This window comes from Anomaloglossus baeobatrachus, chromosome 4 (assembly GCF_048569485.1).
Source record: "Anomaloglossus baeobatrachus isolate aAnoBae1 chromosome 4, aAnoBae1.hap1, whole genome shotgun sequence".
Taxonomy (NCBI): Eukaryota; Metazoa; Chordata; class Amphibia; order Anura; family Aromobatidae; genus Anomaloglossus; species Anomaloglossus baeobatrachus.
In genome coordinates, this window is record NC_134356.1 from 566874238 (window position 1) to 566899332 (window position 25095).

Below are 25095 nucleotides of genomic sequence, written 5' to 3' on the forward strand. Positions count from 1 at the left end.
TGTTTTTTCAGCAAAATTACCTTTCATTGTGCACTAGCAGCACATGCTCATTGCTGGCTCCAGCTCTGATGGGGTTAATCTCTCCTCTGACTTCCTGTGTTCAGTTCCTACAAGTACCAGAATTCTTTGTGGCTCTAGGGCGGTGTCTGGCTTATCTAACACACCCATTGTGTCTAATACACCCACTCTGCTCACACCAAAACCCTCCTCCCTGCCTCTTCCCAGTGGATGTGCACTGAGATCAATCATACAGAGACAGCAGCAGCTCTACACAGCCAGGGGAAGAAAGTGTGTGTGCGCGTATATACAGTGTGTGTGTGTGCGTATATACAGTGTATGTGTGTATATACAGAGTGTGCGCGTATATACAGTGTGTGTGTGTATATACAGTGTGTGTGTGAGTGTGTATGTGTGTGTGTGTGTGTGTGTGTGTGTGTATGTCATACTCACCTGTCTGCAGGGTCCCGATGCCATGCCTGCTTCCAGCCCCTGTCTCGGTCCCGCCGCTTCGGCTGTGTGCAGTCTCCCCGGTGCATGCACGAAGCTTGCAGGACCTGGCCGTGGATCACCTGATGCAGTCACCTGATGCATCAGCTGATCGTAGTCTCGCCGGCTTTTTCGCGCCCGGCCGGCTATCAGCTGATCCTGCCGTCAGGGGACTTCATCAGCTGATTACCGGCAGCTGCTGCAGCGATCGGACGGGATCAGACTCCTGTCCAATCGATCGCTCCTGGAGCTGCCGGTAATCAGCACAGCACATAAGTGAGTATTATTTTTTTTTTCTACTGATGCATCTGCTGATTGTATAATCGGCTTTTATACAATCAGCTGATGTGTGATGTGATTCAAGCACTTGATCCTGACACATCATCTGATCGCTTTGCCTTCCAGCAAACCGATCAGATGATATTGGATCCGGATTGGACGGCGCGGGACCCTAACCCAGGATTACTGCGGAGGGGGGTTTATTTCAATAAAGATGGAGTCACTAATTGTGTTGTGTTTTATTTCTAATAAAAATATTTTTCTGTGTGTTGTGTTTTTTTTTTATCTTTATCATTACTAGAAATTCATGGTGGCCATGTCTAATATTGGCGTGACACCATGAATTTGGGGCTTAGGGCTAGCTGATAATATACAGCTAGCCCTAACTCCATTATTACCCGGCTAGCCACCTGGCATCAGGGCAGCTGGAAGAGTTGGATACAGCGCCAGAAGATGGCGCTTCTATGAAAGCGCCATTTTCTGGGGTGGCTGCGGACTGCAATTCGCAGTGGGGGTGCCCAGAAAGCTTGGGCACCCTTCACTGTGGATTCCAATCCCCAGCTGCCTAGTTGTACCCGGCTGGACACCAAAATTAGGCGAAGCTCACGTCATTTTTTTTTCATGAAATAATTAAAAAAAAAAAAAAAGGGCTTCTCTATATTTTTGGTTCCCAGCCGGGTACAACTAGGCAGCTGGGGGTTGGGGGCAGCCCGTACCTGCCTGCTGTACCCGGCCAGCATACAAAAATATGGCGAAGCCCACGTCATTTTTTTTTCTTTTTGGGTAAAAAAAACTGCATACAGTCCTGGATGGATGATGCTGAGCCTTGTAGTTCTGCAGCTGCTGTCTGCTCTCCTGCATACAATGAACATTTTGAATAAGGAAATGACATCAGACCTTTTTTATTTTTTTTCATCTTTAATGGCATTGTGCACTGATTAAAAACGCAGTGAGCAAAAAAGGCACCAAATCGCGGCAAAAACGTGACATGCAGCACCGCAGGTGACAGAGCAGAGCAAGTTGGTGACATGCTCTGCTCTGACACATAGTGTGCTGCATGTCACTGTATCCACTCTGGGACTTGTTGTGCAGGTGACCGGATGCTACATGTCACTAACTGCCCCACTCTGTGATTTCTGCTGCATAGTACCAACTGTATACACTCTCACCTGCACAACAAGTCCCATAGTGGAGACAGTTAGTGACATGTAGCATCCGGTCACCTGCACTACAAGTGCCAGAGTGGAGAAAGATAGTTACATGCAGCACACTATGTGTCAGAGCAGAGCATGTCACTGTCTCCACTCCGCTGACCTCACAGCCCGTACACACTGCGATGGATGCAGGGGGACACAGAACAAGTAATCGGCCGATACTGGAGTCATCTGATTACTTGGGATGAATTGAGCAGTAAAATGCTCTGGTGCTCGATGGGCGAAGCCCATGCCGATTTTTTTTTAAAAAAAATTCATTAAAAATAAAAAACCAAAAAAAAAAAAAAAAAAAAATCACATTGTTTGTGGGCTCCCGCTGCATTTTCTGTTGCTAAGGGTAACCAAAGCAGCTACTGGCTGCTAGCCCCCGCTGCTTGGTATTACTTTCACTGGCAATAGAAATGCAGGGAAGCATTTTTTTTTTATAAAGGTTTTTCCCTGAAAACGTTTTTAAGAAAATGCCGTGGGCTTCGCCATATTTTTGTATGCTAGCCAGGTACAGCAGGCAGCTACGGGCTGCCCCCAACCCCCAGCTGCCTAGTTGTACCCGGCTGGGAACCAAAAATATAGAGAAGCCCTTTTTTTTTTTTTTTTTTATTTCATGAATTTCATGAAATAATTAAAAAAAAAAATGACATGGGCTTCGCCGAATTTTTGAGTCCAGCCAGGTACAACTAGGCAGCTGGGGATTGGAATCCGCAGTGAAGGGTGCCCAAACTTTCTGGGCCCCCCGCTGCGAATTGCAGTCCACAGCCGCCCCAGAAAATGGCGCTTTCATAGAAGCGCCATCTTCTGGCGCTGTATCCAACTCTTCCAGTGGCCCTGGTGGCAGGTGGCACGCTGGGTAATAAGGGGTTAATACCAGCTATGTTTTACCCGCTGGTATAAAGCCCGAGATTCTTAATGTCAGGCCAAGGTTGACCTGGCCATTAAGAATCTCCAATAAAGGGTTTAAAAAAAAAAAAAAAGACCACACAGAGAAAAATACTTTATTAGAAATAAATACACAGACACGGTAGGGACTCCATGTTTATTACTCCCTCTCACCCCTCCACGATGGAGAGATTTCTGTACTGACCATGCCAGGAGAGAGCGAGGGAAAAGAGAGAGAGCGAGAGCGCAGGGGGGAGGAAAAGAGAGCGCAGGGGGGAGGAAAAGAGAGCGCAGGGGGGAGGAAAAGAGAGCGCAGGGGGGAGGAAAAGAGAGCGCAGGGGGGAGGAAAAGAGAGCGCAGGGGGGAGGAAAAGAGAGCGCAGGGGGGAGGAAAAGAGAGCGCAGGGGGGAGGAAAAGAGAGCGCAGGGGGGAGGAAAAGAGAGCGCAGGGGGGAGGAAAAGAGAGCGCAGGGGGGAGGAAAAGAGAGCGCAGGGGGGAGGAAAAGAGAGCGCAGGGGGGAGGAAAAGAGAGCGCAGGGGGGAGGAAAAGAGAGCGCAGGGGGGAGGAAAAGAGAGCGCAGGGGGGAGGAAAAGAGAGCGCAGGGGGGAGGAAAAGAGAGCGCAGGGGGGAGGAAAAGAGAGCGCAGGGGGGAGGAAAAGAGAGCGCAGGGGGGAGGAAAAGAGAGCGCAGGGGGGAGGAAAAGAGAGCGCAGGGGGGAGGAAAAGAGAGCGCAGGGGGGAGGAAAAGAGAGCGCAGGGGGGAGGAAAAGAGAGCGCAGGGGGGAGGAAAAGAGAGCGCAGGGGGGAGGAAAAGAGAGCGCAGGGGGGAGGAAAAGAGAGCGCAGGGGGGAGGAAAAGAGAGCGCAGGGGGGAGGAAAAGAGAGCGCAGGGGGGAGGAAAAGAGAGCGCAGGGGGGAGGAAAAGAGAGCGCAGGGGGGAGGAAAAGAGAGCGCAGGGGGGAGGAAAAGAGAGCGCAGGGGGGAGGAAAAGAGAGCGCAGGGGGGAGGAAAAGAGAGCGCAGGGGGGAGGAAAAGAGAGCGCAGGGGGGAGGAAAAGAGCGCAGGGGGGAGGAAAAGAGAGCGCAGGGGGGAGGAAAAGAGAGCGCAGGGGGGAGGAAAAGAGCGCAGGGGGGAGGAAAAGAGCGCAGGGGGGAGGAAAAGAGCGCAGGGGGGAGGAAAAGAGCGCAGGGGGGAGGAAAAGAGCGCAGGGGGGAGGAAAAGAGCGCAGGGGGGAGGAAAAGAGCGCAGGGGGGAGGAAAAGAGCGCAGGGGGGAGGAAAAGAGCGCAGGGGGGAGGAAAAGAGCGCAGGGGGGAGGAAAAGAGCGCAGGGGGGAGGAAAAGAGCGCAGGGGGGAGGAAAAGAGCGCAGGGGGGAGGAAAAGAGCGCAGGGGGGAGGAAAAGAGCGCAGGGGGGAGGAAAAGAGCGCAGGGGGGAGGAAAAGAGCGCAGGGGGGAGGAAAAGAGCGCAGGGGGGAGGAAAAGAGCGCAGGGGGGAGGAAAAGAGCGCAGGGGGGAGGAAAAGAGCGCAGGGGGGAGGAAAAGAGCGCAGGGGGGAGGAAAAGAGCGCAGGGGGGAGGAAAAGAGCGCAGGGGGGAGGAAAAGAGCGCAGGGGGGAGGAAAAGAGCGCAGGGGGGAGGAAAAGAGCGCAGGGGGGAGGAAAAGAGCGCAGGGGGGAGGAAAAGAGCGCAGGGGGGAGGAAAAGAGCGCAGGGGGGAGGAAAAGAGCGCAGGGGGGAGGAAAAGAGCGCAGGGGGGAGGAAAAGAGCGCAGGGGGGAGGAAAAGAGCGCAGGGGGGAGGAAAAGAGCGCAGGGGGGAGGAAAAGAGCGCAGGGGGGAGGAAAAGAGCGCAGGGGGGAGGAAAAGAGCGCAGGGGGGAGGAAAAGAGCGCAGGGGGGAGGAAAAGAGCGCAGGGGGGAGGAAAAGAGCGCAGGGGGGAGGAAAAGAGCGCAGGGGGGAGGAAAAGAGCGCAGGGGGGAGGAAAAGAGCGCAGGGGGGAGGAAAAGAGCGCAGGGGGGAGGAAAAGAGCGCAGGGGGGAGGAAAAGAGCGCAGGGGGGAGGAAAAGAGCGCAGGGGGGAGGAAAAGAGCGCAGGGGGGAGGAAAAGAGCGCAGGGGGGAGGAAAAGAGCGCAGGGGGGAGGAAAAGAGCGCAGGGGGGAGGAAAAGAGCGCAGGGGGGAGGAAAAGAGCGCAGGGGGGAGGAAAAGAGCGCAGGGGGGAGGAAAAGAGCGCAGGGGGGAGGAAAAGAGCGCAGGGGGGAGGAAAAGAGCGCAGGGGGGAGGAAAAGAGCGCAGGGGGGAGGAAAAGAGCGCAGGGGGGAGGAAAAGAGCGCAGGGGGGAGGAAAAGAGCGCAGGGGGGAGGAAAAGAGCGCAGGGGGGAGGAAAAGAGCGCAGGGGGGAGGAAAAGAGCGCAGGGGGGAGGAAAAGAGCGCAGGGGGGAGGAAAAGAGCGCAGGGGGGAGGAAAAGAGAGCAGGGGGGAGGAAAAGAGAGCAGGGGGGAGGAAAAGAGAGCGCAGGGGGGAGGAAAAGAGAGCGCAGGGGGGAGGAAAAGAGAGCGCAGGGGGGAGGAAAAGAGAGCGCAGGGGGGAGGAAAAGAGCGCGCAGGGGGGAGGAAAAGAGCGCAGGGGGGAGGAAAAGAGCGCAGGGGGAGGAAAAGAGAGCGCAGGGGGAGGAAAAGAGAGCGCAGGGGGAGGAAAAGAGAGCGCAGGGGGGAGGAAAAGAGAGCGCAGGGGGAGGAAAAGAGCGCGCAGGGGGAGGAAAAGAGAGCGCAGGGGGAGGAAAAGAGAGCGCAGGGGGAGGAAAAGAGAGCGCAGGGGGGAGGAAAAGAGAGCGCAGGGGGGAGGAAAAGAGAGCGCAGGGGGGAGGAAAAGAGAGCGCGGGGGGAAGAGAGCGAGGGAAAAGAGAGGGGAGAGGAGAGAGGGATAAGAGGGGGGCAGAGAAGAGGGGAGGGGGAGAAGAGTGGGGGGAGAGAAGAGAGTGGGGAAAGAACAGGGGGGGGGGCAGAGGTGCTCTGTCACCAACTGTCTCCACTCTGTGACTTGTGGTGCAGGTGACAGAGTGCAGACAGTTGGTCCCATGCAGCAGGACAGATGGCAGAGCACAGTGGTGACATGCCTGTCAGTGTCTTGCTGTCTTGCTGCTGGGAGGAGCACATGATCACACTGCCCGACACCGGCCGCTCTCCTGACATCGCAGCAGAGCGGGCGGGTGGACAGTGTGAGCACATACTTACGTGCAGGGGGGGGAATTCAGCTGAAGACCCCCCCTGTACTGCACACTGGCGCCCCGTGCCTCAGCCTCACCATCTGCAGGACGCCCGACGCCGGCTTCACAGTGACGTCCTCCGGATCCTCCCCTCGATGCTGAGCTGTGACGTGCGTTAGTCACCGCCCACAGCCCTGTCACTCAATCTGAGTGGCGCCGGCATCCTGTGACGTACCCGTCTTGTTTGAGAGCCCGGAAATGCCGGGACGTCAGAGGATGCCGGCGGCCACAGCTCCAGGGGGTCATGTGACCGGCACCGAGCGTGCAGGATAGCGCCGCTCAGTGCCAGAACTGGAAACAGAAGCCAATGGAGAAGACGCCTAGAAAGGTAAGTAGAGCTCATACAGAAAATAAAAAAAAATGGGTGAACCACCCCTTTAATCCCTCCAATGACATATCGTATCTGGAGATATTTAAAGAAATCCTCCCTAACAACCCCAAAGGAGCTCATTATCTCAGAGAGCGGGACTAGACCTTCACTATTCATGATGTTACACAATTTTTTGATACCTTTGTCACACCACCCTCCCAATTTTACAAAGGGGATAACAAAGATGTCTAAGGAATTTCTTCCACCCTCACGGGGACCAATGCTTTACCTACATTACTATGTCTCCAGATTTTAATCCCCGCCTTAATGGTAGGTGAATGAGCACGGACCGTTTTGTCTGACAATCTTAATTGCCACAGCAAGTAAGACATATCGGGGTACTCCCTCTGGGAATCCATTTCAACCCATAATTTAGATTTGTCATTCATCCACCAACACTTCAATTGCTCCATTAGCGACGCATGATAATAATTACGGATGTTTGGACATCCCATGCCTCCCTGACTGATTGGGAGAAATAATGTTTGCAGCCACCCTCACTCTCTTACTATTCCACATAAATGTCATTAATAAAGATTGTAGAATTTCAACGTACATGCAGACAGCAAAACAGGCAAATTGTTGAGGTAATATATTTTAGGCAGGAGCGTCATTTTGGATACAGATATACGACAGAGCCAGGAAACAGGGAACATATTAAAGCTTTTAAAGGGAACCGGTCAGCAGAAATTTCGTCCAAAACCTAAAAGATTCCCCTTCTGCAGCTCCTGGGCTGCATTCTAGAAAGGTCCCTGTTATTATTGTGCCCCATGTGAGACCAAAATAAAGAGTTTATAAAAAGTGGTACCTTTTTGTATTCAGATACTGTAAATGTGACACGGGGGTGGGCTTTCTGGCGTCCGTTATTCTGCCCCCTGGTCCTGTATGCCTTCCCCCATCGCTCCTTTCCATAGCTGATGCACCGCCCACTGCTCCAGCCATCCCCGCGCATGCCCAGTGCCAGTCTCACGAGACTGAGCAGTGTGACCGCTGGTGACGTGTGCACAGGCAAGTGATTATGTACGGGGCTGTGATTGTTATCAGCAAGTACCCGCCCATAATCTCGTGAGCGCGCAAACCTCACCAGCGGTCACACTGTGCTCAGGGTAGATGCTAGACTGTATGGGCTGCTTCCAGGGATGACGTCCCTTTTGTCACGTGATAGTATTTTGAACACGCCCCTATCACGTGACAAAAGGGACGTCATCCCTGGAAGCAGCCCATACAGTCTAGCATCTACCCTGAGCACAGTGTGACCGCTGGTGAGGTTTGCGCGCTCACGAGATTATGGGCAGGTACTTGCTGATAACAAATCACAGCCCCGTCCATAATCACTTGCCTGCGCACACGTCACCAGCGGTCACACTGCTCAGTCCCGTGAGACTGGCACTGGGCATGCGCGGGGATGGCTGGAGCAGTGGGCGGTGCATCAGCTATGGAAAGGAGCGATGGGGGGGCGGCATACAGGAATAACGGACGCCAGAGAGCCCGCCCCCGTGTCACATTTACAGTATCTGAATACAAAAAGGTACCACTTTATAAAGTCTTTATTTTGGTCTCACATGGGGCACAATAATAACAGGGACCTTTCTAGAATGCAGCCCAGGAGCTGTAGAGGGGGAATCTTTTAGGTTTTGGGCGAAATTTCTGCTGACAGGTTCCCTTTAATATCTTTGGAGCTTGAATTAGTTAAATTCTGAAAATGTATGTTTTCCGGGTTGCTTAAAGGAAATGTTAGCGATATACCCAAGTAGGGAATAGCTCCTTCCGACCACACAAATGGGAATGGCTGCTGCAGTAATTCCCGGGTTTCGTCCGGAATACCCATGTTTAAAATCATTGATTTGGAAGTCTTTACCTTATAACTAAACTTCACCAAGGTGATCAATAATTCTGCAGATCTCCTTCAATGATTTTGTTGGATCTACTAGTAACACATAAGATCACATCATCATCAGCAAAGAGCCCAATACGATGCTCCCATGTTCCCCACTCTTATTCCTGAGATCCCCGCTGAGACACGAATGGCCTGAGCAAAGGGTTCCATAACCATGGTGAAAAATCAGCGGGGATAACGGGCACTCCTATCTCGTGCCATTTGTTATAGAAAAGGGCTCTGAAAGACCATTTGCTGAATAAATTTGCGTTGATAGCAGGGAGTATAATGCCATGATCGCGGTAAGTGCTCTTCCTTCCATTCCAAATTACGAAGAACCTCCTCAAGACACCCCCAGTGGACATGGTCAAATGCCTTCTCCACATCCAAAGCTAGAAGCAGAGAAGGCACTGACTTATGCTCCACCTCAGCTATAATATTGATGAGTCTACGCGTCCCATCACACCTCTGGCCATTCTTAATGAAACCTACTTGATCCCTGTTAATAATGGATGGCAGAATATCTACCAGTCTTATTGATAAAACCTTTGCATATACCTTTATATCATCATTTAACAAATATATTGGTCTAAAATTAGATGGGATATCCGGTGTCTTCCCAGGTTTAGGTAGGGTAATGACTAAGGCTTTAAGCATTTCTATAGGAAAAAAAATCCCCGGATAATTGCTTCATTAAATAACCTCACAAGATATGGTGCTATTTGAAGTTTATATTTTTTATAATATTCGTTTCCAAGGCCATCTGGGCCTGGGGCTTTATTTAACTTTGGCTGGTCAATAGCCTGAGTAATTTCTTGCACTGTGATAGGTTGGGACCACCATTCCAGTTGATTAGGGTGGATCCAAGGCAGCGACATAGAGAGGAAAGACGTAATTTTGTCCCTGTTAGGCTATGTGCCCACGTATGTGCGCTCTGCACAGCAGTGTAACATCACTGCATGTGCGCTTCAGAGCGAAGCTGAAAAGCTCCATTCTGAAGCTTCGGTGACTGCCGATTTCATGCACTCTGGATGCTGCCTCTCCCATAGACAGAGCGGGGGCTGCATGCAAAGCGCACAAAAGTAGTGACATGTCACTTCTTAGAACGCAGCGATTTGGCAGCAGCTGAATCACTGCGTTCTAATACGCCACGTGGGCATGGATTAGGCACAATCTTCATAGATTATGCTGGGGACGCAGGACGCATGAACTTCCGCTGTGGTGCAGATCTCAGCGTAACTACATGAAAATACGCCACGTGGGCACATAGCCATAGGTTGCGCAATCTGACCATCTACCCCTAAATTATACAGCTCAGAGTAATAGCGGCGAATTCATTGGCAATTTGATGCGGGTCCAAAATTCTCACATTATTCTGAGACCATAGATAAGGAATACGCGATCTTGAGTTTGATCTGTTTAGCTAAGAGGGCCCCTGCTTTATTACCATGCCAGTACTGAGTCATTTTAAGTTTCTTAACAGCTTGTTCATATTTATATAAATTGTGTTCGAATATTTGATGGTGAAGTTGGGAAATCTCCGCTGGTCTTGAGGGTAAAAATGTTTTATTTATTTCAATCTGTGTAAGACCGACAATTTGGATTGGATTTCTGTGACTACCTTGTCCCTTGTTTTTCCATTATGAGCCGCTTGCTTGATGAACTGCCCCCTGATTGTAGCCTTGTGTGCACCACAAAGTCGCATCCTGGACCTCCCCTGTATCACAGAAACAAAAGTATTCCTCGATACATGTACTGATGTGAGCTATATCGTGGGCGATTCAAAATGTATGAATTAAGCCTCCATATCGGGCTTGGGAACAAGCAGAATCCCTCTTTAATGGATAAAGTAATGGGAGCATGGTCTGACCATGTGATGTGTGCAATATGCGAATCATCCACCTTGGAGATTAAAGATTTATCTATTAAGAAATAATCAATCCTAGAATACATTTTATGGGGATGAAAGTAAAAGGTAAAAATCTTTGTCAGATGGGTTCCTTACGGAAACTTTACACACAGCAACATAGCTAGCGATGTCGCTGGTGAAAGCAACCGCCCCCGTTGGTTGTGCGTCACTGGCAAATCGCTGCCCGTAGCGCACAACATCGCTAGGACCAGTCACACGAACTTACCTGCCTAGCGACGTCGCTGTGGCTGCCGATCCGCCTCCTTTCTATGGGGGAGGTTTGTTCGGCATCACAGCGGCGTCACTAAGTGGCTGCCCAACAGAAGCGGAGGGGCGGAGATGAGCGGCCGGAATATCCCGCCCACCTCCTTCCTTCCTCATTGCCGGCAGCCGCAGGTACGATGTTGTTCCTCGTTCCTGCGGTGTCACACATAGCGATGTGTGCTGCCGCAGGAATGACGAACAACCTGCATCCTGCAACGATATTTGAGATTAGAACGACGTGTCAACGATATGGTGAGTATTTTTGATAGTTAGCGGTCGTTCGTACGTTTCACACGCAACTACGAGGCCGGATGTGTGTCACGAATTCCGTGACCCCAGCGACATCTCGTTAGCGATGTCATTGCGTGTAAAGCGGCCTTTAGTCTCTATATATCATACAAACCTGCATTGTGGAGAATACGGACTAAAGGACTAGGATCTAGTTTAATTCTTTTGGAGGTGGTGTCCATGGTCGGCCAGGGTGCTAAATTAAAATCTCCTGTCATAATCAAGGCACCTACCGTGTTTTTTTGTACCAGTCTAATAAATTTCTTCAGGAATGTATATTGGCGTATATTAGGTGCATACACGGAAGCTATGGTGTAGGCCACATTATCGTTTGTACATTGCAGAATAATATAACGACCCTTATCATCAAGTAATTGTTTTGTAATTGTGAAGGCTATGGAGTCCCGTACCACAATAGATACTCCTCCCTTTTTTCGGACTGCCGGAGCAGAGATGACACGGGAATTTTTTTGTTTTAATCTAAAGAGATTGTCTCTATTCAAGTGCGACTCTTGAACACATAAGCTGGGTTTACTCACTGCAACATCTCAAACGACATCGCTGTAACGTCACCGGTTTTGTGACGCAATAGCGATGTTGTTTGCGATGTTGCAGTGTGTGAAACCTATCAGCGACCTGGCCCCTGCTGTGAAGTTGCTGATCGCTACAAATCGTTCAGGACCATTCCTAGGTCCTTTGTTTCCCGCTGTGCAGCATGCATCGCTACAAAGTTTCAGTGTGTGAAAGACTTTGCAGCGACTTTGTTAGCAACTTCCCTTTCAAAAAGCTGCTTATCAACGTCTCCAACAACCAGCTAGGTTGCTCTGCAGGTCCGGATCGCTGTTGAGTTGTTGGCCAGGTTTGCCTGTTTGACAGCTCACCAGCGACTCAACAGAGACTTCGGGAGGTCGCTGTTACGTCACAAAACCGGTGACGTTACAGCGATGTCCTTTGCGATGTTGCAGTGTGTAAACCCAGCTATAGGATATCTGCCCCTGAGCTAGTAGCTTCTTTCCATAACATTGATCTTTTTTTAAAAAGGGAGAATTTAATCCTTTTACATTTAGAGATAAGATTTTAAACACCATTGTATATCTCAAAGGAGAGAATTGGGTAACACCAGTGGTAAAGAGCTCCCAGAACTTCCTGAGGTGCCCCCATTTTTAGTGCCATATAGATTCATATTTCCCCTCCCATGGAGTGAAAGCGGATATAGAGCGCATGTACCTGACAAACAACATAAAGACAAAAAAGACATCATGTGCAAAAAGAAGGGAATTTTGTTTACTTACCGTAAATTCCTTTTCTTCTAGCTCCTATTGGGAGACCCAGACAATTGGGGTGTATAGCTTCTGCCTCCGGAGGCCACACAAAGTATTACACTTTAAAAAGTGTAACCCCTCCCCTCTGCTATACACCCTCCCGTGCATCACGGGCTCATCAGTTTTGGTGCCAAAGCAGGAAGGAGGAAACTTATAAATTGGTCTAAGGTAAATTCAATCCGAAGGATGTTCGGAGAACTGAAACCATGACCCAAAAGAACAATTCAACATGAACAACATGTGTACACAAAAGAACAACAGCCCGAAGGGAAAAGGGGCGGGTGCTGGGTCTCCCAATAGGAGCTAGAAGAAAAGGAATTTACGGTAAGTAAACAAAATTCCCTTCTTCTTTGTCGCTCCATTGGGAGACCCAGACAATTGGGATGTCCAAAAGCAATCCCTGGGTGGGTAAAAGAATACCTCGATAAAAAGAGCCGAAAAACGGCCCCCTCTTACAGGTGGGCAACTGCCGCCTGAAGGAGTCGCCTACCTAGGCTGGCATCTGCCGAATCATCGGCATGCACCTGATAGTGTTTCGTGAAAGTGTGCAGACTCGACCAGGTAGCCGCCTGACACACCTGCTGAGCCGTAGCCTGGTGTCGCAATGCCCAGGAAGCACCGACGGCTCTGGTAGAATGGGCTTTCAGCCCTGAAGGAATCGGAAGCCCAAAAGAACGGTAGGCTTCAAGAATCTGTTCCTTGATCCACCGAGCCAAGGTTGACTTGAAAACCTGAAATCCCTTACTCTGGCCCGCGATAAAGACAAGAGCGCATCGGGCCGGCGCAGGGGCGCCGTGCGAGAAATGTAGAGCCGGAGTGCTCTCACCAGATCTAATAAATGCAAATCCTTTTCACATTGGTGAATTGGATGCGGACCCAAAGAGAGTAAGAAGATATCCTGATTGAGATGAAACGGGGATACCTTAGGGAGAAAGTCCGGGACCGGACGTAGAACCACCTTATCCTGGTGAGACACCAGGAAGGGGGCTTTGCCTGACAGCGCTGCTAGCTCAGACACTCTTGAGTGATGTGACTGCCACTAGGAAGGCTACCTTTTGCGAAAGGCGAGATGGAGAGATCCCGCATCGGCTCGAAAAGTGACTTCTGAAGAGTCGTCAGCACCCTGATAAGATCCGAGGATGCTAACGGACGCTTGTAAGGTGGGACTATGTGGCCAACCCCCTGCAGGAACGTGCGGACCTGCGGAAGCCTGGCTAGACGCTTTTGAAAAAAAACACGGAAAGCGCCGATACTTGTCCCTTGAGAGAGCCGAGAGACAAGCCCTTGTCCATTCCAGATTGAAGGAAAGAAGAAAAGTGGGCAAGGCAAACGGCCAGGGAGTAAACCCTGAGTCCGAGCACCAGGATAAGAAGATCCTCCAAGTCCTGTGATAGATCTTGGCGGACGTTGGTTTCCTGGCCTGTCTCATGATGGCAATGACGTCTGGAGATATCCCTGATGACGCTAGGAGCCAGGACTCAATGGCCACACAGTCAGGTTTAGGGCCGCAGAATTCAGAAGGAAAAATGGCCCTTGAGACAGCAAGTCTGGTCGGTCTGGGAGTGCCCACGGTTGACCCACCGTGAGGTGCCACAGATCCGGGTACCACGATCACCTCGGCCAGTCTGGGCGACGAGGATGGCGCGGCGACAGTCTGACCTGATCTTGCGTAACACTCTGGGCAGTAGTGCCAGAGGAGGAAATACATAAGGCAGTCGAAACTGCGACCAGTCCTGAAGTAGCGCGTCTGTCGCTAGAGCTCTGTGATCCGTGGACCGAGCCATGTATGCCGGGACTTTGTTGTTGTGCCGAGATGCCATGAGGTCGACGTCCGGCGTTCCCCAGCGGCAACAGATCTCTAGAAACACGTCCGGGTGAAGAGACCATTCCCCTGCGCCCATGCCCTGGCGACTGAGAAAATCTGCTTCCCAGTTTTCTACGCCCGGGATGTGAACTGCGGAGATGGTGTAGGCTGTGGCTTCCGCCCACAGCAGAATCCGCCGAACTTCTCGGAAGGCTTGACGACTGCGTGTGCCGCCCTGGTGGTTGATGCACGCAACCGCCGTTGCGATGTCCGACTGAATTCGGATCTGCCTGCCCTCCAGCCACCGCTGGAACGCCTTTAGGCCTAGATACACTGCCCTTATCCAGAACATTGATCTGAAGGGAGGACTCTGTCGGAGTCCAGGCTCTCTGAGCCGAGTGGTGGAGGAAGACCGCTCCCCACCCTGACCGACTCGCGTCCAATTGTGACCACAGCCCCGGCTGGGGGCCGGAAGGATTTTCCCTTCGCCCAGGAAGTGGAAAGAAAGAGAGACGTTCTTGTCTAGGGACGTCGACCTCCTGTCACATTTGTGGTGTCCGATAGAAGCGGACGCAGACGAAAACTGCGCAAGGGAACTGCCTCCCTTTTTGCCACCATCTTCCTTAGAAAGTGCATGAGGCGCCTCAAGGGGTGTGACTGGGCCCGAAGGAGAGAGTGCACCCCTGCCTGTAGTGAACGCTGATTATGCAGCGGAAGCTTCACTATCGCTGAGAGAGTATGAAACTCCATCCCGAGGTAAGTCAGTGATTGAGTCGGTGTCAGTTTTGACCTTAGAAATTTGATGATCCACCCGAACCCCTGGAAAGTCTCCAGAGCAATGGTCAGGTTGTGTTGACATGCCACCCAGGAGGGTGTCTTGACTAGAAGATCGTCTAGGTAAGTGATCACCGAGTGGCCCTGAGAGTGTAGGACCGCCACCACTGCTGCCATGACCTTGGTGAAGACCCGTGGGGCTGTTTCCATGCCGAAGGCAGTGCCCCGAACTGAAGGTGTTCGTCCCCGATGGCGAAACGCAGGAAACGTTGATGCTCTGGTGCAATCGGCACATGGAGATAAGCATCCCTGATGTCGATTGATGCTAGGAAGTTTCCTTGTGCCATCGAGGCGATGACAAAGCGGAGAGATTCTATCCGGAACCGTCAGGTTCTCACATGTCTGTTGAGCAGTGTGAAGTCCAGAACGGGGCGGAATGATCCGTCCTTTCTTGGTACCACGAACAAGTTGGAGTAAAAACCGCGACTACGTTCTTGAAGGGGAACGGGTAACGCAACTCCTCCTGCCTTCAGAGTGTTCACCGCCTGGAAACGTGCATCAGCTCGCTCGGAGGGCGGAGATGTTGTGAAGAAACGAGTCGGAGGACGAGAACTGAGCTCTATCCTGTAACCGTGAGACAGAATGTCTCTCATCCAACGGTCTTGGACATGTGGAGACCGCTCCCCTGACCTGGACCGCCATGCAGAAGAGTTTCCCTGGCTCTTCTGTAGCCTGTTGGACGATGAGATGGGGACCTAGCTGAGGGTGCTAAGGTCTCTTTGGTATGGGCTGGGTAAGCACGAGTCCATTCCTTTGGAATGCTCAATCGATTCATCCAATTGTGCGCCAAACAATCGGTCGCCAGAAAATGGCAAACCGGACAAGAGCTTCTTGGAAGCAGAGACTGCCTTCCATTCTCGTAGCCACATGGCCCTGCGGACTGCCACCGGATTGGCGGATGCTACCGCTGTACGGCAAGCCGAGTCCAGGACAGCATTCATGGCGTAGGATGAAAATACCGACGCCTGGAACGTCGAAGACGCTAATTGCGGAGCAGAGTATGACCGCATTAATCTCAGACAGAGCAGCTGAGATAGCCTGGAGTGCCCACACTGCTGCAAAGGCTGGGGCAACGGACGCGCCTATGGCTTCATAGATGGATTTCATTAGGAGCTCTGCCTGTCCGTGGCATTCTTGAGCGTTGAACCGTCAGCCACTGCTACTACGGATCTAGCCGCCCGTCTAGAGACTGGAGGGCCACCTTGGAACACTGAGCCCAACCCTTAACCACGTCAGAGGGGAAGGGATAACGTGTGTTATTAATGCGTTTAGTAAAACGCTTGTCCGGGAAAGCCCTGTGCTTCTGGACAGCATCTCTGAAGCATTGAGAGCCACGTCCGGACAGAGTCCTGGGCTGCGACCTCCGCCTCATCCTCTAGAGAGTCCTCAAGCTGAGACTCTTGATGAAGTCGGGGAAGATTCTAAGCAAGCCCGCTTAGCCGGTCTGGGACTGCAGTCCGTGCCTGAGTCCCCCACGTAATAAGTAGAGGTCCCCCCAGGAGCCCGTTGCGTCGTGGACCGAGCGGGGCCTGTGAGCGATCCCGCAGTGCCCGGGGCCTGTGTAAGTGGCCGGTCTGGGCTGCAAGCTTCTAGTATCTTAGAAGACCATATGTCCATAGACTGAGCCCTGGATTGTGACAGTGACTCAGAGTTTTTTAGCAAAAGCTGCAAACTCTGTCCCTGCCGTCTGGACAGGGGACGCCGGCGGTTCTACCCGGGCCGAGTCCAACCAGTGTCCCAGGCTCCGCTGAGCGAGTGCCACATGGCCCGAGCAATGCTCACAGTGATCACAGAGTATGTACCGCCGAACTGTGAAGATGCATACAAATATATATACAGTTCAGCACTCTAGGTGGCCCAGCCCGATGGGAAGAAGCCACCTGGCTTACCGACCGCTCAAGCAGTGTGTGCTGCTTAAAAACATGGCTGTCAGCGTTTACAGGGGAGGAGGGAGCCGTGGGCGTAACGCCAAAAGTGCGGGAATCTGGAGTCCCGGAGTGAAAAGTGAGGGGGGCGGAGGACAGCCAAGTGTGCTCCAGCCCTCACTGTCGGCGTCCGACCGACCGTCCCGCCCTACCCCCTGACTGGCAGGGCCGGGGGCGGGAGTTTAAGGCACTAGGCCGCAAAAGCCGGGGACTAAAGTTAAAACCGCGGCCGGCAAGCAGGCGCGGTCGTCCCGGCGTCATACCAATCACTGCAGTCGCTGCAGCGTCTGAGGTCCAGGTGCTCTATGCACCGTCCCCAAGGGGACACAGAGTACCTGTAGATGCAGGGCCCTGTCCCTGATGATACTCAGTCTCTTGTCCGTCAGATTCCCTCAGGGGCTGCGGAGGGAGCCCGGTCCCAGTGCCTGGATGACCGGATACGATCCCACTTCTCCCAGAGCCCCTAAGGGATGGGGAAGGAAAACGGCATGTGGCTCCTGCCTGTGTACCCGCAATGGGTACCTCAACCTTAACAACACCGCCGACTCAGTGGGGTGAGAAGGGAGCATGCCGGGGGCCCTGTGAGGGGCCCTCTTTTCTTCCATCCGATAAAATCAGCAGCTGCTGCTGACTAAAATGGGAGCATGAGTGCATGTGTGCCTCCTTCAACACAAAGCATAAAACTGATGAGCCCGTGATGCACGGGAGGGTGTATAGCAGAGGGGAGGGGTTACACTTTTTAAAGTGTAATACTTTGTGTGGCCTCCGGAGGCAGAAGCTATACACCCCAATTGTCTGGGTCTCCCAATGGAGCGCAAAGAAATAATCACAAAAAGAACAGTCCATGTAACGTCGACCAGGAAATCAAGATGCTCCTGGTATGGCGTGTTATGGGCATAAAAAACACAAGGCCCAAAAAACTACCAGAAGGGCAAAAAAATTTAAAAGATTCAAAAATTAAAAAAAAAAAAAAAAACAACGAAACACAAAGCTTCAATATATTTTTGATCTACAAAAAAAAGGAATAAAAAGATAAAACAGAAAAATAATTAACTTAAAGAGGTTGGGTTTGGGTTCTGTCTACTTTCCCCCCAGATATGCTGGTGCACTATAGTCCCCGTATTGATATATGGTTTAAGAATGATGTTCTCCTTCAAGATGTGCCACCCCTTATTCTTACTGAGTACAGCCTTCTAAATCTACAAGGTTATTCACTCAAAGCCATTGATGGAGCAACATATAACCAGACCTGTCCATCGGTTGGCAACAAAGAACACTGTGGGTACTTGCACTAATTTCCAATGCTGTGTGCAGTGTTATTCAATAGAGGCCTCTGGTGGATAAGTTCTGATCATATCCCCCTTCATCAGCAGCCATGAAGAAGATCAGTGAGCCATGAAGGGAAGAAGACTGTACTGCATCTGCCATTACCATCATATATTAGTTTGTGACAGAATGCAATTTGTGAAAAACCAAAAAAAAAAAAAATATATAAAAAGGCCAACATATGGCAAGTGAGTCTGCTGCTTTATGCCACAAAGCTCCACTTTTGCCCATAGGTTGTATGTGTGTTGAGTTGCAATACAATGCACGGGCAATCGAATGGCGCTACCAAACTGTCTTTTTCTAGTTTACAAAACAAAAGACTCAAGACACACACAGTGGCATGCAAAAATTTGGGCACCCCTGGTCAAAATTACTGTTATTGTGAACACTTAAGCAAGTTAAAGACGAAATGATCTTTAAAAAGGCCTACATTTAACCCTTTAGTGACGGAGCTAATTTTCACCTTAATGACCAGACCAAATTTTGCAATTCTGACCAGTGTCACTTCATGAGGTTATAACTCTGGAACGCTTCAACGGATCCCGGTGATTCTGAGATTGTTTTTTCGTCACATATTGGACTTCATGTTAGTACCAAATTTAGGACAATATTTTTTGTGTTTATTTATGAAAAAAATTGAATATTGGCAAAAATTTTGAAAATTTAGCAATTTTCAACTTTTGAATTTTTATACCGTTAAACCAGAGATTTCTGTGACACAAAATAGTTAATAAATAACATTTCCCACATGTCTACTTTACATCAGCACAATTTTGGAAACAAAATTTTTTTTTGTTAGGAAGTTAGAGGGGTTCAAAGTTTATCAGCAATTTCTCATTTTTACATCAAAATTTACAAAACCAGTTTTTTAGGGACCACATCACATTTGAAGTGACTTCAATAGGCCTAGATGACAGAAAATACCCAAAAGTGACACCATTCTAAAAACTGCACCCCCCAAAGTACTCAAAACCACATTTTTGAAGTTTATTAACCCTTCAGGTGCTTCACATGAACAAAAGCAATGTGGAATGAAAAAAAGCAAAAATTAAATTTTACCTAAAAATGTTGCTCTAACCCAAATTTATTCACTTTTAGAAGAAATAACACAACAAAATGGACCTCAAAACTTGTTCCCCACTTTCTTATGAGCGCGCCGATACCCCACATGTGGTCAGAAACCTCTGTTTGGACAAATGGGAGGGCTCGGAACAGAAGGAGCAATATTTGAATTTTGGAAAGCAAATTTGGCTGAAATAGATTGCGGGCACCATGTTGCATTTACAGGTCCGCTAAGGTACCTAAACAGAAGAAATCCCTCACAAGTGACACCATTTTGGAAACTAGACCCCTCAAGGCTTCTATCTAGGGGTATAGTGAGCATTTTAGATCCACAGGTACTTCACAGATTTTGTTAACGTTACGTTGTCATATTGAAAATTTTAATAATTTTCTCAAAAATGTTGCTTTAGCATCAATTTTCTCACTTTTTCAAGAGGTAATTCCAAAAATTTGACCTCAAGGTTTGTTAACCACTTTTTTATGAGCGCGGTGATACCTCACATGTGGTCTGAAACCTTTGTTTGGACAAATGGGAGGGCTTGGAACGAAAGGAGCAATATTTGAATTTTAGAAAGGAAATTTGGCTGAAAAAGATTGCGGGCACCATGTCGCATTTGGAGGTCCCCTAAGGTACCTAAACAGCAGAAACCCCGCACAAGTGGCCCCATTTTGGAAACTAGGCCCCTCAAGGAATTTATCTAGATGTTTGGTGAGTACCCTGAACCCCCAGGTGCTTCACAGAATTTTATAACGTTGAGCCATGAAAAAAAAAAAATAAAATTTTACCACAAAATTGTTATTTCAACCAGGTAGCTTTTTTTTTTACAAGAGTAAAAGGAAAAAATTCAGCATAACATTTATTGTGCAATTTCTCCTGAGTTTGGCGATACCTTATATGTGGTGGAAATCAACTGTTTGGGCGCATGGCAGGGCTCGGAAGGGAAGGAGTGCCATTTGACTGCAAAATTGGCTGGAATCAATAGCGGACGCCAGGTTGCATTTGGAGAGCCCCTGAGGTGCCTAAACAGTGGCGGTCCCCCACAAGTGACTTCATTCTGGAAACAAGACACCTCAAGGCTTTTATCAAGGTGTATAGTGAGCAGTTTGAATCCACGAGTACTTCACAGAATTTGATAAGCTTAGGTTGCCATATTGAAAATTTTCATTTTTTTCACAAAACTGTTGCTTTAGCATCAAATTTCTCACTTTTTCAAGAGACAACAACAAACCGTGGACCCCACAGGTTGTTATCCAATGTCTTATGAGCACAGGGATACCCCACATGTGGCCAAAAACCTCTGTTTGGATAAATGGGAGGGCTTGGAATGGAGGGAGCACCATTTGAATTCTGGAAAAGTTGAAATAAATTGCGCGCACCATGTCACATTAGCAGGGCCCCTTGGGTACCTATACATCAGAAAACCCCCACAAGTGACCCCATTTTTGAAACTGGATTTTATTCAGGAGTATAGTAAGCATTTTGAATCCACAGGTACTTCACAAAAATGTTGCTGTAGCAACAAATGTCTCACTGTTAGGCTCTGTGGCCATGATCCAGCGACACGGCATCTAGTACACAGTGTCAGCCTCCTGCAGAGATGTGAGTGTTGTCCACGGGAGAACGCAGCTGCCCATGCCCACGATTTGGGTTCAGGCCGCTGTGGAGCTCTATGCTACCTGCAGAGAACACTCATCTCCGCAGCATAAATTGACATGCTGAGGCTCGGGAAGCTGCGCCACAGGTCGGTTTATGCTGCGGAGAAAAGAAGCACATTGGGCATGGGATTTCTAAAAATCCTTCCACTGTGCTTCTACTGCACAACGCAGCGTCATGGACACAGGGAAAACACTCTGCGCCCAAAACGCTGCAAACCCTGATTGTGGGCGCACAGCCTAAAATGCTACAATGGATGAATGGATAGATGTCAAACAAATATAACGTCCCATTCCCCTGCATATTCTAAGCTGGCGCCCTTTAGTGCCTTTCATGTGGCACTAAAGGGTGCCTAGCCTTGTATTTAGCCCCCCAAAAAATTAATAATTAAAATAAATGACGTGGGGTCCCCCCTATTTTTGATAGCCAGCTAGGGTAAAGCAGACAGCTGTAGCCTGCAAACCACAGCTGACAGCTTCACCTTGTCTGGTGATCAATTTGGAGGGCTCCCCAGGCGTTTTTTTAAAAAAAAAAAAAAACGTGGGGTCCCCCCCAAATTAGATCACCAGCCAAGGTGAAGCGGACAGCTGGGGTCTGGTATTCTCAGGGTGGGAAGAGCCATGGTTATTGGACTCTTCCCAGCCTAAAAATAGCAGGCCGCAGCCGCCCCAGAAGTGGCGCATCCATTAGATGCGCCAATCCTGGCGCTTCGCCCCAGCTCATCCCGCGCCCTGGTGCGGTGGCAGACGGGGTAATATATGGGGTTGATACCAGCTGTAATGTCACCTGGCATCAAGCCCTGGGGTTAGTGATGTCACGGCATCTGAACAGATACCCGACATCACTAACCCAGTCAGTAATAGAAAAAAAAAAGACAAAAAAAAAATTTATTTGAAAAAACACTCCCCGAAACATTCCTCTTTTACCAATTTATTGAAAATAAAGAAATTTCGGTCGCTGTAATCCATTTTGGAGGTCCCTCGGCGACTCTGGACCTTCTAGAATATGGGGGGCACGTTCAGGGAACGTATCCCCCATTTTCTGGAAGAGCAAGCTCTCCATGAGCAGTGTGGGTGCAGTAATCTGAGAATACTGCACTCACTCTGCCCCGGTCCAACCTAGGGCAGAGTGACCTGCAGTAAGCTCATTCCAGAATATGAGGGGCACGCTCACAGAACGTACCCCCCATTTTCTGGAACAGCAGTCTCTCCATGTGAGGACCACACTCCTCACATGGAGAGACTGCTGATTACTGCAGTCACTCTGCCCCGGTCCAACCTAGGGCAGAGTGACCTGCAGTAAGCTCATTCCAGAATATGAGGGGCACGCTCACAGAACGTACCCCCCATTTTCTGGAACAGCAGCCTCTCCATGTGAGGAGTGTGACTGCAGATCACTGCACTCACCCTCCCCCGGTCCACAGTGGAGCCTGTGCATCAGCGACGTCAGCAGGATCCCTGCTTGCAGGGATCCAGCTGACAGCCGCTGTCTGCGCATGCGCCGCCAGCATTGAAGAAGGAGGCGGCGATCGCGGGCCCGGAGCGGCAGACCGGTAACGTATAACCGGGGGCTTGGGGGGGGGGGGTGACGGGGGGTGACCTAGTGGGACCTGGGGACACCTTTCTGCCGCATGTGACGTGTCACATGCGGCAGAAAGAGCAGAATGAAGGCGGCCGCGCGCTGTGCGCCGCCATCTTCCACGCTCCGGAGGGGGGAGGGGGGTGGTGGCTCTGGAGAACCGGAGGGGGCTCCGGTGACCAGAGGGCTCCGGTGGACCGGAGGAGGGGTCAGGGGGAGGACATTTCCCTCCGATCTGAAATGTTTGATCATTTCAGATCGGAGGGAAATGACTGCAGAGCCGGCGGCGGCGGCAGTTTTCTGTGCGCTTCGGCGCCATTTTGGATGTCCGGTGGGGGTAGGGGTGGAGGTGGGGGGACTCTCCGGTACCGGGGGCTTTGGGGGCACTAGGGGGTTAGATTTCTTTCTCATCTGACATGTTTGATCATGTCAGATGAAAAAGAAATCAGTTTTACCGGCCATTTCTTTTTTTTTCATGTGTTCGTCGGTATACGGTGTATACCGGCGATCACATGGTCGGGGTCCAAAAAAAACACCCCGATTCATAATCTGGGGGGTCTCAGCTACCCCCGGTAGCTGAAACCCCCGAGATTTTCGGTCGCTGGGGGGCGCTACAGGGTTTTTTCGGGCCGCCGCTTTAAAGCGGCGGAACAGAATAAGTACCCTGTTTTGCCGCCGCTTTAAGTCGTACGGCCGTCGTTATGAGGTTAAAAGACGACATTAACTTTTTGTATTTTAGGCAAAAAAAAAAAACAAAAAAAAAAACACAGGTCTGGCAAAAATTAAGAGACCACTGCAAAATTGTCAGTTTTTCTAATTTTTCTCTTTATAGGTATATTGAGTGAAATATAAAGTGCTCTTTTATTCTATAAACTACTGACAACGTCTCCGAATTTCCAAGCAATACATTTTGTATTTATTTTCTGACAATGCAAAGATCGCCCCTCTTTTTATCTAGTTTCAGGAGTGATTTTCATATTGCCCCCCACGTTATTTGCCACAGGTGAGTTTGAACTATCACATGTTTGAAAAGTTGTTTGCCCACAATTTTGGGATTGTGTGTGGAATTATGTCCAATTTACTTTTTTCCCTGTTTTTGTTTTGTGTTGTTCCAATACACACAATGGAAATAAACATGTACAACATAACGTGTAAATGCAATTATTTTCTTTGAGAAATACTTCATTGTCTGGAACAATTTCAAGGATGCCAACACTTTTGGCCATGATGATATATATTATAAACCCCTACACGCAAAGATTAGAATTATCCATCAGATGATATTTCTGTATAGTATCTATTAAGAAACTGAAGCTCTGATGATGTAAACTGGTTAAGCAGGTTATAACAGAAGGGATATACAGAATGTTACTTTTATGCTTACCGTAAACCCACGGGTGCCTCCATCGCGGACAGTATAGATGGCGCTTCCGGCTTGGAATAGGAAAGTTCCACTCTTTGCATGATAGTCAAAAGCAGAAATGCCCACTGTACCAATACGTTTCCTCTCCCGGAGCAGCTCTTCTTCCCGTGAGTACATACCATAATCAGGGGTGGCCTAAAAGTAACAGTGAAGTTTGATTTGATGCTGCAATAATATGTATACACCGCACCCGCCAAAATAAGACTCGCAAGAAATCCAGGCCACGACAACTAGGCAATAGACACAAACTACGCAGAAAACGGTCATACATGCGGTGTCCCAAATGACGCGTTTTAGACTCATTTTGTATCACAGTAGACCAGAGGTTCCCAACTCCAGTCCTCAAGGCACACCAACAGTGCATGTTTTCAGGATTTCTTTAGCATTGCATGGGTGTTGGATTCAGCACCTTTGCAGGTGATTAAATTATCACCTGTGCAATACTAAGGAAATCCTGAAAACATGCACTGTTGGTGTGCCTTGAGGACTGGAGTTGGGAACCTCTGCAGTAGACAATAAAAACAAAGGGGCTACAAAAATAGTATCACCTATCCACAAATGCCCCCCACTAATGGTCAGAATGAGAGACTTGGGTCAATAGCTTCTTCCCTTCTACCAGAAGCAGTTGAATGAACCCGGACGTCACGTGTGCCCTGTTGCTCCATTGAAAGTCAATAAACAGGTGAACATTTTTTGTAGGCTGAAATATCCCTATATTTGCTGGCATAACACGTGCCTCAGTTTTGGTGCAGAATGTTTGTGTACATTGCACGAGCCAAGAGATGGGGGTAAGCAAGAGAAAAGTGTCGAACATGTCTAGCAACATCCGCCAAACTGATCACATGCCGCACACCTCCGTCTGACATCTCACCTGAAAGGTGTCCAGCAAAGGCTTCCAGGACAGCATGAGGACGGCTCCACGGTTTATGTTTTTCGGGATCTCAGAGTAAAACAGAGTATTCTCTCGGTTTTCTCCAGACATTGCTAAGCAGAAAGTGTGAAATAAGTTACATTCTTATATCCATAGATCTGCAGTAAAGAACTACTATACTACAATCGAGTCTAGTCTACTATACAGTGCAATGGTGAGCCAGGTAGCAATAATGACATTTAGTGGAAGTTCCTTCACATCGATAAGTCTTATTTATGCCATTATCCATCCCATGCTTGCATCCATCTACAATGCTGAATCTACACGCAGATGTTACGGTATACCACTGGTGTAAGGCTTACATACAATGGCAAAAACACATGACCCCAGATCCCCTGCACTGTGATCTACTAGCAGAAGACCACCGGGGGCCATATGGCTATAGTGGTCCACTGGAGGTGTTTAGTATATAAGGAGTCCA

The 25095-nt window shown here is 49.6% G+C and overlaps 1 protein-coding gene across 2 annotated transcripts in view; it reads right to left on the bottom strand.

Moving 5' to 3' along the window:
- Positions 1–25095, bottom strand: part of DPP8 (dipeptidyl peptidase 8) — a 127203-nt gene that overhangs the window by 96539 nt on the left and 5569 nt on the right. For both annotated transcript variants that reach the window (XM_075346035.1, XM_075346034.1), the window contains exons 3-4: positions 24615–24727; positions 23705–23878 (exon numbers count right to left, since the gene is read on the bottom strand). In XM_075346035.1, the coding sequence (XP_075202150.1) occupies positions 23705–23878; positions 24615–24727 (287 nt within the window). The remainder of the gene's footprint in view (positions 1–23704; positions 23879–24614; positions 24728–25095) is intronic.